This window comes from Tympanuchus pallidicinctus, unplaced genomic scaffold (genome assembly GCF_026119805.1).
Source record: "Tympanuchus pallidicinctus isolate F22 unplaced genomic scaffold, pur_lepc_1.0 scaffold1, whole genome shotgun sequence".
NCBI lineage: Eukaryota > Metazoa > Chordata > Aves > Galliformes > Phasianidae > Tympanuchus > Tympanuchus pallidicinctus.
Window position 1 is genome coordinate 48,455,663 of NW_026294618.1, and position 13,330 is coordinate 48,468,992.

The 13,330-nt window shown below is 37.7% G+C and overlaps 1 protein-coding gene across 6 annotated transcripts in view; it reads right to left on the reverse strand.

The window, feature by feature from the left end:
* Positions 1-13,330, reverse strand: part of TBC1D32 (TBC1 domain family member 32) — an 80,915-nt gene that overhangs the window by 55,037 nt on the left and 12,548 nt on the right. For 5 of the 6 annotated variants that reach the window (XM_052680353.1, XM_052680345.1, XM_052680329.1 and 2 more), the window contains 6 exons: positions 12,833-12,932; positions 12,413-12,550; positions 9,941-10,033; positions 9,528-9,670; positions 5,093-5,220; positions 3,904-4,105 (listed from right to left, as the gene is read on the reverse strand). In XM_052680353.1, the coding sequence (XP_052536313.1) occupies positions 3,904-4,105; positions 5,093-5,220; positions 9,528-9,670; positions 9,941-10,033; positions 12,413-12,550; positions 12,833-12,932 (804 nt within the window). The remainder of the gene's footprint in view (positions 1-3,903; positions 4,106-5,092; positions 5,221-9,527; positions 9,671-9,940; positions 10,034-12,412; positions 12,551-12,832; positions 12,933-13,330) is intronic. The other variant, XM_052680337.1, reaches the window with a different exon arrangement.

Genomic DNA, 13,330 nt, shown 5'->3' on the forward strand with positions numbered 1-13,330 from the left:
CTAATTACCTATCATGAACCTGTTAAGCTTCTCTTTTATCATCATCTATACACAAATGCCAGCTTCTGTCTCAGAACTCCACTAAGATTTGCCATGAAAATTTTTTCCTCCACCAGTCTTAAAACAAGACGACATGTAAGGCAGATGTAAACAAACCATCAGTCTATCTTTCAAACACTTGTAACTAATGCTTGGATAGAATTTTTAATTTTTATTTTTACTTTACTCAAGATCAAAAATGTAGATGCTTTAAAATTAAACAACAGAAACAAAAAATCATTAATATGGCAGTAAGAATTTGCTTTACTAAAATGTTGATTCTTGAAGGCCTTAAATATGCAGACTCCTTTTGACCTTCAAAGTGATATGAAGAAATATAATTCTGTCAGTTGAATGATTCATAATTTAATTCTAAGCATTCATGTTATTTTCCTTTTGTATGTCAAAACAAATTGCCTAAATGATGGTCTGTATCATAATAAAGCTTTTTTAATATGCAGAACAAGTATTTTGAAAATGCATGGTTGATGAGATGCTTTAGAGCAAATAACAGGAAATGCCCATCAAAAGCATATTACAGGCTGACTGTGATAAACATTAAATAGATAAACAGGTTAGTTCAAGTAAGATTAACTGCTTATATAACAAGAAAGCATAAACATGATTGACAGATTTTTGAGTTACACAAATTTCAGCATGGTTAAATTGAACTCTATAATTCAATAAAATTCTGAAGTTCTTCAGGCAGAGAAGAACATAAATTTCAAAACCAACATTTTATAATGGGAATTTGAATTTCCTCTGATATAATAATTATAGTTGTAATATTTTATTTTCTATCAAAATTTATGCTTTCATGATCATACCCTTACATGGAAGCGGTAAGAAATATCTGAAAGCTAATTATTTAAGTCTTCTATTCATGTTTCATCTGATACTTTCTGCCTTAGAATGCACTGCGACCATTTCTAAGCATAATTAAAGCATGCTGCATTTGTCAAGAATAGCTGTTCCATTCTGTTTCCCTTGCAATCAATCGCTCTCCTGCTTCCTTGTCTCCAAAAATAGTCTTTAGTCTTTTGTCAATTTTTATTTCCAGCTTGGCTTGATCCTTCTCCTCTAAGAAAATATTTTACAGTCACTGTGTGTGTGGGGGGGAGAGGAGGAGGGGAGTTGATTGCATTTTTCAATATAAAGTGAAGTAACACAGCTTAATTTTGTTTGTTTCCACTAAGAATTTTGGTATCCATAGTTCAAATACAATGTTTCAGCTTAGAGGGAAGTAAAAACTGAAGTTTTGTATGTTATCTAACTATTGTCCAAGTTACTTTCATGATTTCAACATTTGTTTGAATTTTACTTCACTGCAAACTTTTTGAAAACTGCTTTTGCAAGCAGCACCTGATGTCATTCTTCCATCTTAACAATAACATGAGGGCTGCTCCAGAAGTAGTGCCTCTATTTTATTATGCTGGCCCCTGATGTCAAAGACTGATGTAGGTCATATGACAATAGAGGCTGAACCTTCCCACCAATATTCTATTGTGCTCTGTTGCATTATTACCAATGGCAGTAGATGCGCAGTTTGACAAAATGGTGCCTGAAATGAAGTGCATATGAAACAAACCTGTATAACTGAGTTCTTCCACGCAAAAAAAATTGCACCCACTGACATTCATCAATGCTTGCTGAGCTTTTATGGAGACCAAACAGTGGGTGTGAGCACAATGAGGTGCTGAGTGGTGCGTTTCAGCAGTGCTATGAAAGACAAGCCACATTACGGATGGCCATGCAGATTTTTACAAGCCTAACATGTAGGCCTATCATCATTAGTGAAAATGCATACCTGATCATGATGAAATGCAATGTTGAAAAGCAGTGTTTTGTAGCTAAGAATTTGCTCTATCAAATACTGTATTATGCTCTTTGTACCTGCTACAGTTTCCAAGGAAATAAATAGAAGGCATTACTTTCAGAGCAACCTACATAATAATTGGCAAGAATTTCCACACTGCATATGATTATAGGAGCAATAAAAATAGAAGAAAAAATAGTGAGTAAGGAGGGATCTACATATATTGTTCAGTAAATTTATAATAGAAAGCAGAACAGTCTTCACAGTTATCCCATGATCTTTCCAGCAGAAAATGCACTGGACTAGTAATCAGATGGAAGTGAAAGTGTACACTCTGCATAATGTATCCACACACAGATAACACAAGAACTCCAGTTTGTGCATCTTATTACAGTCTCTTAAGAATATCTCAGTAGCATCTAACCACTTAAGTCAACCACTTAAGTCAAATATTTGTCAAATATTTTTCTATCTTCCACAAAACTAATTGTTTTAATTTAAAAAATATTGAGCGCATCTGAAGAGTTTTTCCTTACAAAACAGCCCAGACCAGGAATGAAGATCAGATCTCTAGCAGACAGTGACAAATACAGAATCACAGAATCATCCACAGATTAGAAAAGGCCTCCAGGATCAATGAAAACCAACAATGAACCTGACCTACCAAATCCCATCACTTAACCATGTTCCTTAGTATCATGTTCACACTTATCAATTCATTCAGGAATGGGACACCATCACTTTTGTGGGTAGACCGTTCTGATGTTTGACCACGAAAAAATTCTTCTTAATATAATGTCTAAATCTCCCCTGGCCCCTTTCCTCACATCCCATCACTTAAAATTTTAGAAAAGAGGCTGGACATTCTCTTCACTGCAACCTCCTACCAGCAAGGAGGCCCCTCCTCTGCTTCCTGTTCTCTACATAAAACAACCTCAATTCCCTCAGTCATTCCTCAAAAATCTTGTTTTTCGGACCATTCACCTTTGAGAATAACTCCTCAACTTTGAGAATATCTCAGTAGCATCTAACCATTTAAGTCAAATATTTAAGTCACTCCTCTCTGCACACACTTGAGTAGCCAAACATCCTTCCTGTAGTGAGGGGTCCAAAACCAAACACAGTATTTCAGGTGTGTACAAAGGGACAAATCACTTCCTGAGTCATACTGGCCACAGTATTTCTGACACGATGGCACTGGCCATCTTGACTAACCAGGCACACTTCTGGCTTCATGTTCAGCCAGCTTCCAACCAGGATTTCTAGGTACTTTTCTGCTGAACAACATTCCCATTACTCTTCTCCAAGACTGTACCTCTACGTGAGGTTGTTACAACTCAAGTCGCAGTAGCCGACACCCTTGTTGAAAGTCATGATACTGGATTTCACACACTGATTTAGCCTATACAGATCCTTCTGCAAAGCCTTCCTACTGTGAAGTAGGAAGTCCTGCCTAACTTAGTACTGCCTGCAAACTCAGTGAGGGCGCACTTGATCTCCTCCACTCAATCTCTGATAAAAATGTTAAACAAAATCTGCCCTAGTACTGATTGCTAGTGAACATCACTGGAGAACAGCAGCCATCTGGACTCAACACCATTCACTGGGACTGTTTGAGCATGCTCTTCATCCAAACAACTGGACAATTGTTCAAGGCATGAGCAACCAGTTTCTCCAAGAGAATACTGAGGGAAACAGTGTCAAATGCTTTACTAAAATCCAAGCAGACAAATAGTGAACGTTAAATAATTTCTAGCATCAATTACGATGTTTAAAAAGGAGTTGATCAATGAATGATAGGCCTATCTATACATCTTCAGAGTTCCTGGTTTAAATCTTAAGACACATAAGTCCCAATTTAAGCTGCTGCTATGTTTACATACAGAAGGAAATTTTGAAGAGTAGAACTTCACTTTTAGAACAACTCGAAGCATTCCTACCTCACTACTTAAGTAAGAGGAACCTACACTAACGAAAAACTGTCACATTAAGATAAATCTCTCAAAGTAAGATTTTTCTAAACTTCTCAGTTCCAAAATAAGATTTACCTTTTTCCAGGCCTCTCCAATTGATTCATGCAAGCCGTAAGGAATTAGCATCTGCAGGCCTTCACATGTTCTGTACATCTGACGACATACAAAAATGAAAGCTCCTTTAATAACTTGCAAAAGCTCGGATCCAGATAAAAGAGAAATGTCGTCATGAAGAAGTTTCTTTGTAAACTGAACAATTATATGAACAGCTGTAGGACTGGAAATAAAATAACACTTTTAAAATGTTGGTTTGTAGTCTTCAATGAGCCCTGAAAAAAATTCTGTCAGAGCTTAGTTAAATTTTTCTAGGAGTAGTGGAAAGAAATTACGACCCACTATGGAAGAATCCAATATACTAATACTTCCAGCAGTAGTCCAAATAAAGAATATAAAGCAAATGATTTTACTTTAGCTACTGGTCCACATAAAACAAACATGCAGCCACTGTCTAACATCTTGCCCAAATGGCTGTGAACTACACAAACTGTGTTTTGAAGCTGAAGCTTCCCATCAGTATTCCATTACATTGTCTTGCATTGTTAGAGATGGCAGCAAAGGGGCAATCTGACAAAATGGTGTCTGATATGGAAATGTTTATGAAGCAAAAGTGTGTAACTGAATTTCTCCATGCGGAAAATACTGCACCCACTGTCATTCAATAATGTTTGCTAATGTTTACGGAGACAAAACAGTGGACACTTGCATAGGTGAGATGGTGGGTAGATAGTGTGCTTCAGCAGGGGCAGCAGTGGTATGAAAGACAAACTACATTCCATACAGCCATGAAGACCTTCACAAACATGACTTCACACATATGCCTGCAGCATGCAGGCTCTTGTCCATCATTGGTGAAAATGCATAACTAATCATGGTGGCAACACTGAAACGAAGCGTTCTGTAGCTGAGAATTTCTTTTTCAAGCAGGGTTATTGTGCTCTATTTGCCTGTTGTAGTTTCCATGGAAACAACTGGGAGGCATTACTTTTGGAGCAATTCACTTATTTCTTTGAAGTGTGATTTTATCTGGTTATACACATAAATCTCTTTCTTATACATTCTTAAAAACACTTTCTATTTGATAATGAAATATTTATACTTCAAACACAAACAAAACATGCTACAAATGTTTTTTTTAAAACTGAGTATCTCCTCATAAGACTAGCACAATTCATTAAATTCCTCACTAATGTTATTCACTTCTTACCTATTTTCTTTTGCAGAGTTTTTATTTCCTCCATAAAGAAGAACAGAAAGACCATCTTCTGCAGCAGCAATCCTTGCCAAAATATCAGCTATATCAATCAAAGTGGTTTCAAGGCAATTTATAAATACCTGTTTGGGAGCCAAAAAAAAGTTTTAAATTAATTGCTTTAGTAAAAGCTGTTTATTCAAGTCTGGCTTATATATGCAGAATTTGAATGAAGGTCACCTTTCTGATGTCTGCTGGATGGTTTAAACAAAAGGAAAGCAGCCTATGCTCAAATGCTATCACATAAAAATCTACATCACAGAAGGCAGTAATTGCCACTTTTAATGATTACGGCAGAAATCTAATGACTACAAAATACAGAGAACAGACATTACTAAACTCTTTTCTCTTTTCCCGCAATGAACGTGCAAAGATTCTTGATAAACCATCTAGTATCTGAGTCAAGGTGAGAAACACACTATTGTTTTGCTGTATATGCACTGGAAACTCTTTGGCAAGACATGGAATTCCAGTTGCACAGGAAGATCTTTTGCGTCCAACTCATATCTAGGCAGAGGTAAGCCTAAACAGCCTCTTGCTCTGTAATCATGAGGAAGCCTTCCCTGCTGAAGCAAAACAAAAGTCACCTGCCAATTTCTCGTTCACATCAGAACACTGAACAACAGAGCTATAACAAAGAAGGCTTGAGCGTTTACCACTGGGATTCAGACTGTTTGGCCTGGCACCATCACTTGTGATTATGCTATCTGAAAAGTCCTAAACAGGCCATTACTTGTTAGTAAATGAAATTATTATAACGGTAGACAAGCAAAATACAAGTACTCCACACAAAGAATCTGTCAGGGAGCAGCAAGCACAAGTTGCTCTGCAAGGAAAACTGCAAGATAAGAGGGATGAAGAGGCATTCAGAGGCAGTGGCTCTCCATCAGATGGGCAGGCAGTCCTTCCACACCCAAGCAAAAAGAGTAGATAAAGTTTGCGATGGCAACCAGGTTCACCCAACAATTCAGATCCCTTCCATTGAGACAAAGGAGGTCTGAGGTTAAGCTAGGAAGCTGAGTCAATGATTAATTAGGATTAGTCACAACCCAGTGATAACCATGCAAGTCAACAGTGACAAAGCTGTCACAGAATCTGAGCTCAAACAAACCAAGCCCTGTCTATGGGTTGGGGTACAAATCAATGGGACACATGGCTTCAGTGCTGTTATAACACAGTACAGGCAGGAAATCAATGTGAGAACTTTAAAAACATTCCTGAGAGAAGGGTGGACTGAGTCCACACTGAGGTTTATTAGCAGAGACATTGCTGGAACTGGGGTGGCGAATGGTCTCTGCTGAGGCTTTCTGGCAGAGCTTTCTCAAACATCACCCTTCAAGGCTTCACCCCATTACCAAAGCTACTGACCATAGGCAGCCAAGCCCAAGGATAGGATTATTAGGGAGGAAATGTTATATTCATAACATATTAGGAATATTAGGGAGCTTCTGTCAGTAGACAGAAGCTGTGATTCTGCAGATCTTATTCTAGAGTCTTAAATGTGGTCACCAAAACTGTTCCTGTCTGTACACCTCAGTCTGACTATGACTCTTTTACTCTAAGGGTGACTAAGCAATGGCACAGGTTGCCCAGAGAGATTGTAGCATTTCCTTAAAGGGATTCAAAAGCCATCTGGATACAGTCCTATGCAAGAGGCTTTAGGTAGGCCTGTTTAGACCAGAAGACCTCCAGAGGTCCTCTTCCAACTTCAATTATTGCATGATTCTGTGAATATACAGTCAAGAGATAACCAGAGTCTCTCCCATCCCAGAAACTTCAAATTACCCAGATTTATAAACAGACACTGTACCCAAGAAAACAGGATAGAGTCAACAGAGAGATCAATTTTAGGCAAAGATGAGCTAAAGGGGAGTACTATTCCGAGTGGCATTTATTAAATGCTTAGTATGTCAGAGCAGAGCACCACTATAAAGCTGAAGTCCGCTGCTCAAATCCTTTCCACTCCTGTTACTTATCAAAGATCGCTGAACTCATGGGAGAAGGGATTTTCACACTGCTAAGCAATTCAGCTCCTGCTTTTTCTCTTATTGGTAGATCTGTGTATTATATATTGCACCCAGGAAAAATAGTCTTATTACTTTACAATTTAAAGAATTTACCATTAATGCCAGTAGTCAGCGTTATCAGAGATAACTATTATTAGGATTTTGTTTTTTCTCGTTAAAATTACCTCTGTAACTGAGGGTTAAAAGAACTGACATTTTATTTTTAGTTTACTGCATTTGGCTGTTTAGAATTTTAAAGGAAAACACTATGCTATCACTTTCTCTTTGGAATAGTACTATTTTGCTTTCCCTGGTCAAGAAAAAACACACAGTACTTGATCTTCAATGTGAATACTATATTCTGTACTAGTTCTGTACTTGCTTCAGCAGCAACTCAGAGACCACAGGAACTCAAAAAGTCAAAAAAATTATTATTTATTGCTCATAAACAAATACTTTTGACAATTCCTGCTCATAGTCACTGAGTTTCTCTCTCTACTATTGTCACGCAACACCACACTGCTTAACAGGTAAAATCATTACTCTTAAAGCAGACGTGTGGCCCAAATAACATGAGTGTTTTTTCATTAGGCCCACTGTGCAGCTAAGGAGCCTTGTATGAGTCTCCAATGCTTTCCATTCTCAAATGAAGTCAGGTATGTGGCCACTGGCCTCAGAGTCTGAGACAGACACAATCCAGCACTGGAGAGCCACATCCTTCATTGCAACGTTGGATTCACGAGTGTGTCTACAAAGTGCCAGTGGTTTGCCTGGGAAACAAGAATTACAATTCTGGTGGAAGAGAAAAGGCTATTTGACTTCCTCAATCTTTCCTAGTTGTTGGCTTGTCAGATTGGCTACAAAATAAATTGTACCTTCATTAGAAGAAACACGGCACTTCTCAGATTCACAGTATATACATAGCATGCTACAGCTAATGGGCATTAAGTATTCCTGAATAAGACTTTGGGTTTTTTTGTTAAAAAAATCTGTTACTAAATTGCATGATTTCTTATAATTGGTGAGAATTCAGCTACCTGTGAGTGACAGGTGAGCATCACATTAAAAAAAGAGAAAACGAAGAGCTGTTAAAGACTGACTTACTACCTTACCAATTAAAAAATTACTACTGCACACATTTGTCTCTCATTATTCTTTACAAACCAGTGTGACCATGAAGATTGCTTGGAGGATTATCCAGCCCTCCATCTCAGCCAATTCATGCATTATCATCTTAGTACTATTTTTTAAATTTGATAATTAGTGCCTACAGTATATTCAGGCTTAACAATTTTTAGTCCTTCAAAAAATCTGCACTACATTTTTGCAGTCTGCAATAAAATCATGACATCTTGAAGTGTTAATCCTGAAAAGTACCCATAAATATAAAATAAAATGTATAAGTGATGCTACTTAGTACAGACACTGGCAAAACAACTAAGAGTACAGTGTTGAAAATCATGTTAGCAGTTTTTTAAACATTATAGACAGAAATGCTTTAAAATATTTGAAAATACTGTAAGCACTGGAATATTTTTGATAGGCACTAATATGAAGAATCTTTCCTAAAAATTCACAAAATAATAATCAGCAGGATATTAAAAAAAATTATGAATCTGGAGGAGGAGGAGGTAGTAAAATTGGGAATCTAGATTGTCTTTTGTACGTCTGAGTATCAGGAAACTAAAAACTTCTCAGCTATTAGTTTCTCTCAAATACCATAGCTCAGGCTCTTAATGCACACTAGATCCAGGTCCTCACTTTCTCTTTCTTGAGATTTACAGTCACCTAAAGCAATGAAAACAAAAACAATAGTATAAGCTGAAACTTAAACCTCCTTGCCAGGCAAGTTCAACTAAACTTTCAAGTACTTAAAGGTAGACAGTATTTCACAAAATTTGTACAGATCTTACAGAGTTTTGTTTTGTTTTAAATCACTTCCTTTTACCAATTCGTAAAACTGTAATTTTCCATATGGCATTATGTGTTTTGCCCACACTAATCATTGGGAACATTTAATTTCAAGTTGTCAACCAAATTTAGAAATTAATAAAAGTAAGCTTCCTTTTAAATAGCAGACAGAGTGGATTAGAAAGATAACATAAAATAGGAAAAAGCATAGGAAGAAAAAAGTTACTAAGGGAATGGTCTCATAACAGTTCAATTTTTTCTACTATTCACAAGATTTGAAGAAAACTGTATGACAAATGATAACGACATTAAGTGATAAATGATAATGACAATATATACTATTCAAGCTTACTATAACAGTTAAAGTAGAAAATACTACTGGAGTTACCACATGACAAAATAATTTTTCTGAAAAAATATTAAAAATATAATATACTACACATCTGAAATTTATTTTGAAGATTACTACAAACCTCTGTACCATTCAGTAAACTTTGAAGAGGATCAAGTAGGGCATCCATCACTACATCTGTATACAAACAGTCAGTAGCACACCCTGTTTGATCACAGAACACTTGCAGAATCTCCATAACGAGACTTGCTGGAGAATAATTCTCTGTTAAACACAAGAATTATGAATGTATGTATTAAATTACATAAACATATGCATGTAGCCTATGTAAATGCTGTATTAATAACACTTTCTTTGAGCAATGGTTTAACAGCTAGAGAGAGGGACAAAACCTTATAGAGAAAAGGAAGATAAAAATCTGCACAACAAACAGACCCAAATTATTTTTTTATACATGTTCTTTAAACATTTCTTTAAATGTTACCAGAGGTCTCACTATTATTATACATTTCAGCATATATTAAAAACATTTACCTGTATGTGCTGCCAAAGCCTCCTTTGAGTAACTTGGAGAGTAATAAATAAGTTGAGTAAACAATACCAACAGATCAGTTAGGGATACGCAATCTATAAAAAAAAAAAAAAAGAAAAGAAAAGAGCACACTGGAAACTCAAGTATGATTGCAATTTTATAAATTTGTGAGGACAGGGCTGGTATTCATGAAGCAGAGGACGAGACTGTTACTTCTGTAGGGAGAGAAAGAAGTAAGTATCATTCAAAAGATCATCGCTTACATAGAATTATACAAATAATATATAAATGAAAAAAAAATGATGCAGTGAGTGGATGCTTCTTCCTCGCAACTTTCTATACTGGGTCTCTTAAGGACTGATCCTCAAATTGGAGTTATGAAAAATCCTTAATAGACATAAGTACTGCTATCCAGAAATGCAATTAACTCTGCACTGGATTAATAGAGATACTAATGTAATGGAAAGCTACAACTGTTATCACATTGTGTATCACTAAATGTAGATTTCTCTGGACTTCCAAGGGCTTTTCCATCTTATCTCTCCTGTACTTACTAACACCTCTGTTTCATAGCTATAGATCATTCCCTCTGTAATGTTACATTATGTAATCAAGTCAAACTCAGAGTAATTGGTAAAATTATATTAAGTTTGAAGTCCTGATTTGGTTTCACATGTGAAATCTAGAAGCACTTCTCTTTCCAATCACAGAATCGCCTGGGTTGAAAAGGACCTCAAAGATCATCTAGTTTCAACCCCCCTGCCATGGGCAGGGTTACCAACTACCAGACCAGGCCACCTAGAGCCACATACAGCTTAGCCTTGAATGCGTCCAGGGATGGGGCATCCACAACCTCCTTGGGCAACCTGCTCCAGTGTGTCACCACCCTCTGCATGAAGAACTCCCTCCTAATATCTAACCTAAATCTCCGCTGTCTCAGTTGAAAACCGTTCCCCCTTGTCCTATCACTATCCTCCCTCATAAACAGCACTTCCCCCTCCTGTTTATATGCTCCCTTCAAGTACTGGAAGGCTGCAACAAGGTCTCCCCAGAGCCTTCTCTTCTCCAAGCTAAACAAGCCCAGTTCTCTTAACCTTTCCTCATAGGAGAGCTGCTTCAGCCCTATAATCATCTTAGTGGCCCTCCTCTGGACCCGCTCCAAGAGCTCCACGTCCTTCCTGTACTGGGGTCCCCAGGCCTGGGCGCAGTACTCCAGATGGGGCCTCACAAGAGCGGAGTAGAGGGGGACAATCACCTCTCTCTCCCTGCTGGCCACCCCTTTTTTAATGCAGCCCAGAACACGGTTGGCTTTCCAGGCTGCAAGTGCACACTGCTGGCTCATCTCCAGCTTGTTATCTATCAAGTCCAGCTTGATCCCCAAGTCATTCTCTGCAGGGCTGCTCTCAAGGAGATCTTCCCTCAGTTTGTATAAATACCTGGGATTGCCCCGACCCAAGTCGGGACCCAAGTGCAGCACCCTGCACTTGGCCTTGTTGAACTTCATTAGGTTTTCATGGACCCACTTCTCCAGCCTGTCCAGGTCCCTCTGGATGGCTTCCCTTCCTTCCAATGTGTTGACTGCACTGCTCAGCTTGGTGTCATCTGCAAACATGCTGAGGGTGCACTAGATGTGATTATCTATGTCGTTGATGAAGATACTGAAGAGCACTGGTCCCAAGACCAAGCCCTGAGGAGCATGGCTTGCAACCGGCCTCCATCCTAACAAAGAACTATTGATCATGACCCTTTGGCTGCATCCAGCCAGCCAATTCTTAATTCACCGAACAGCCTATCCTTCAAATCCACACCTCTCCAATTTAGAGAGAAGGATGTGGCAAGGGACCATGTTAAAGGCCTTACAGAAGTCCAGGCAGATGACATCCCACCACCCTTCCCCCATCCACCGAAGCCATCACTCCATCATAGAAGGCCACCAGATTGGTCAGGCATGATCCACCCTTGGTGAAGCCATGTTGACTGTCTCGAATCACCTCTTTATCTCGTATGTGCTTAACATAGCTTCTAGAAGGATCTGCTCCATGATCTTCCCAGGTACAGAGGTGAGGTTTACCGGTCTATAGTTTCCCAGGTCTTCCTTTCTCCCTTTCTTAAAAGTGGGAGTAATGTTTCCCTTTATCCAGTCACCAGGGACTTCACCAGACAGTTATATCAACTGCCTTGACAAAAGATATTACTCATAGCTAGAAAGACTGAATCATATACTGATCCAACCCTCTTTCAACATGAAACTAATACATACATTAAGTAAAAAATGCTCTATTCAATCATATCCACCAAAAATTAAAAAACAGTGCTGAAACTGAAAATTATCTATGTCATCTTTTAACAAAGTTTGGCAGGCACAGAATCGCTAAAACAGAACTTCATTCTTCAACAGGTAGAATATTGCAGTGGAAACATACTTAAGTATAAATATACTCAAAAGGTTCCATTTTCCTCACCTCTCCTCTTACCTTTTTTGTTTTTCAGCTGTACTGGAAAGAGATTTCGGCCTTGCTTATATATCAACAATCTGCCTAAAAGGCATAATGAATGAACAAAATAGATGTACTGCAATTCTGATCCAGTATAAAAAAACTTCTGCTCATTATCTACAACAACAAAAAGAAAACAAAATTAGTACTTGACTATATTAATGTACTTCTAAATAGGTGGCTACTACTTATAATGTGTCTATAGTACATGTAGATCATTTTATATACAGAGTATAAATAATTAAAAGCTACTACTAGTGGTCTCCTAAAAGCCAGACATAAAATATTTGATTAAGAAAAAGAACAAACAGGATGTCTTCCTCTTGAGGAACCACGCTGAAAGATACTGAAAATGCAAATGCATGAGCTTGTAATGCAATAGATGCAAAAAAAACTCACTAGAATGCTGCTGAGGGAAGTCATCGACTCTGGAAGTTTTACAAACTGCCGCCTTGCAAAATTCAAAATAATCAAGACATTGCTGGACAGCTGCATTAATCTGTAGGAAAAAAAGAGCACCTAATAATGCAATACTAGTCATTTTACAAGAAACGTATTTACTTTGGTATCCTAGTATTGCCCATTAATAAAAGAATGTATAAATTCAAATCACTGAAGCTATTTCATGTTTCAGGGCTTTGGAAGGGGTAAGAGAAAGGATGCAAAACTATGACTATTAAAACACATTAACACAAGCTTCAGCTGTATAAGCATGCTAAACCAATCAACCAATCTACAAACAAGAAGACAGAGAACATGTAAGCATTTTGAGAAGTTAATAACAATCCTCGATTGCCAAATGATCATTACTAGGAAGATTTTCACTATACATATGTGAAAAACTTTGTTGAGATTATATCTACTAAACCTTAAGGTTGGTTACTGGGTGCTTCCAGC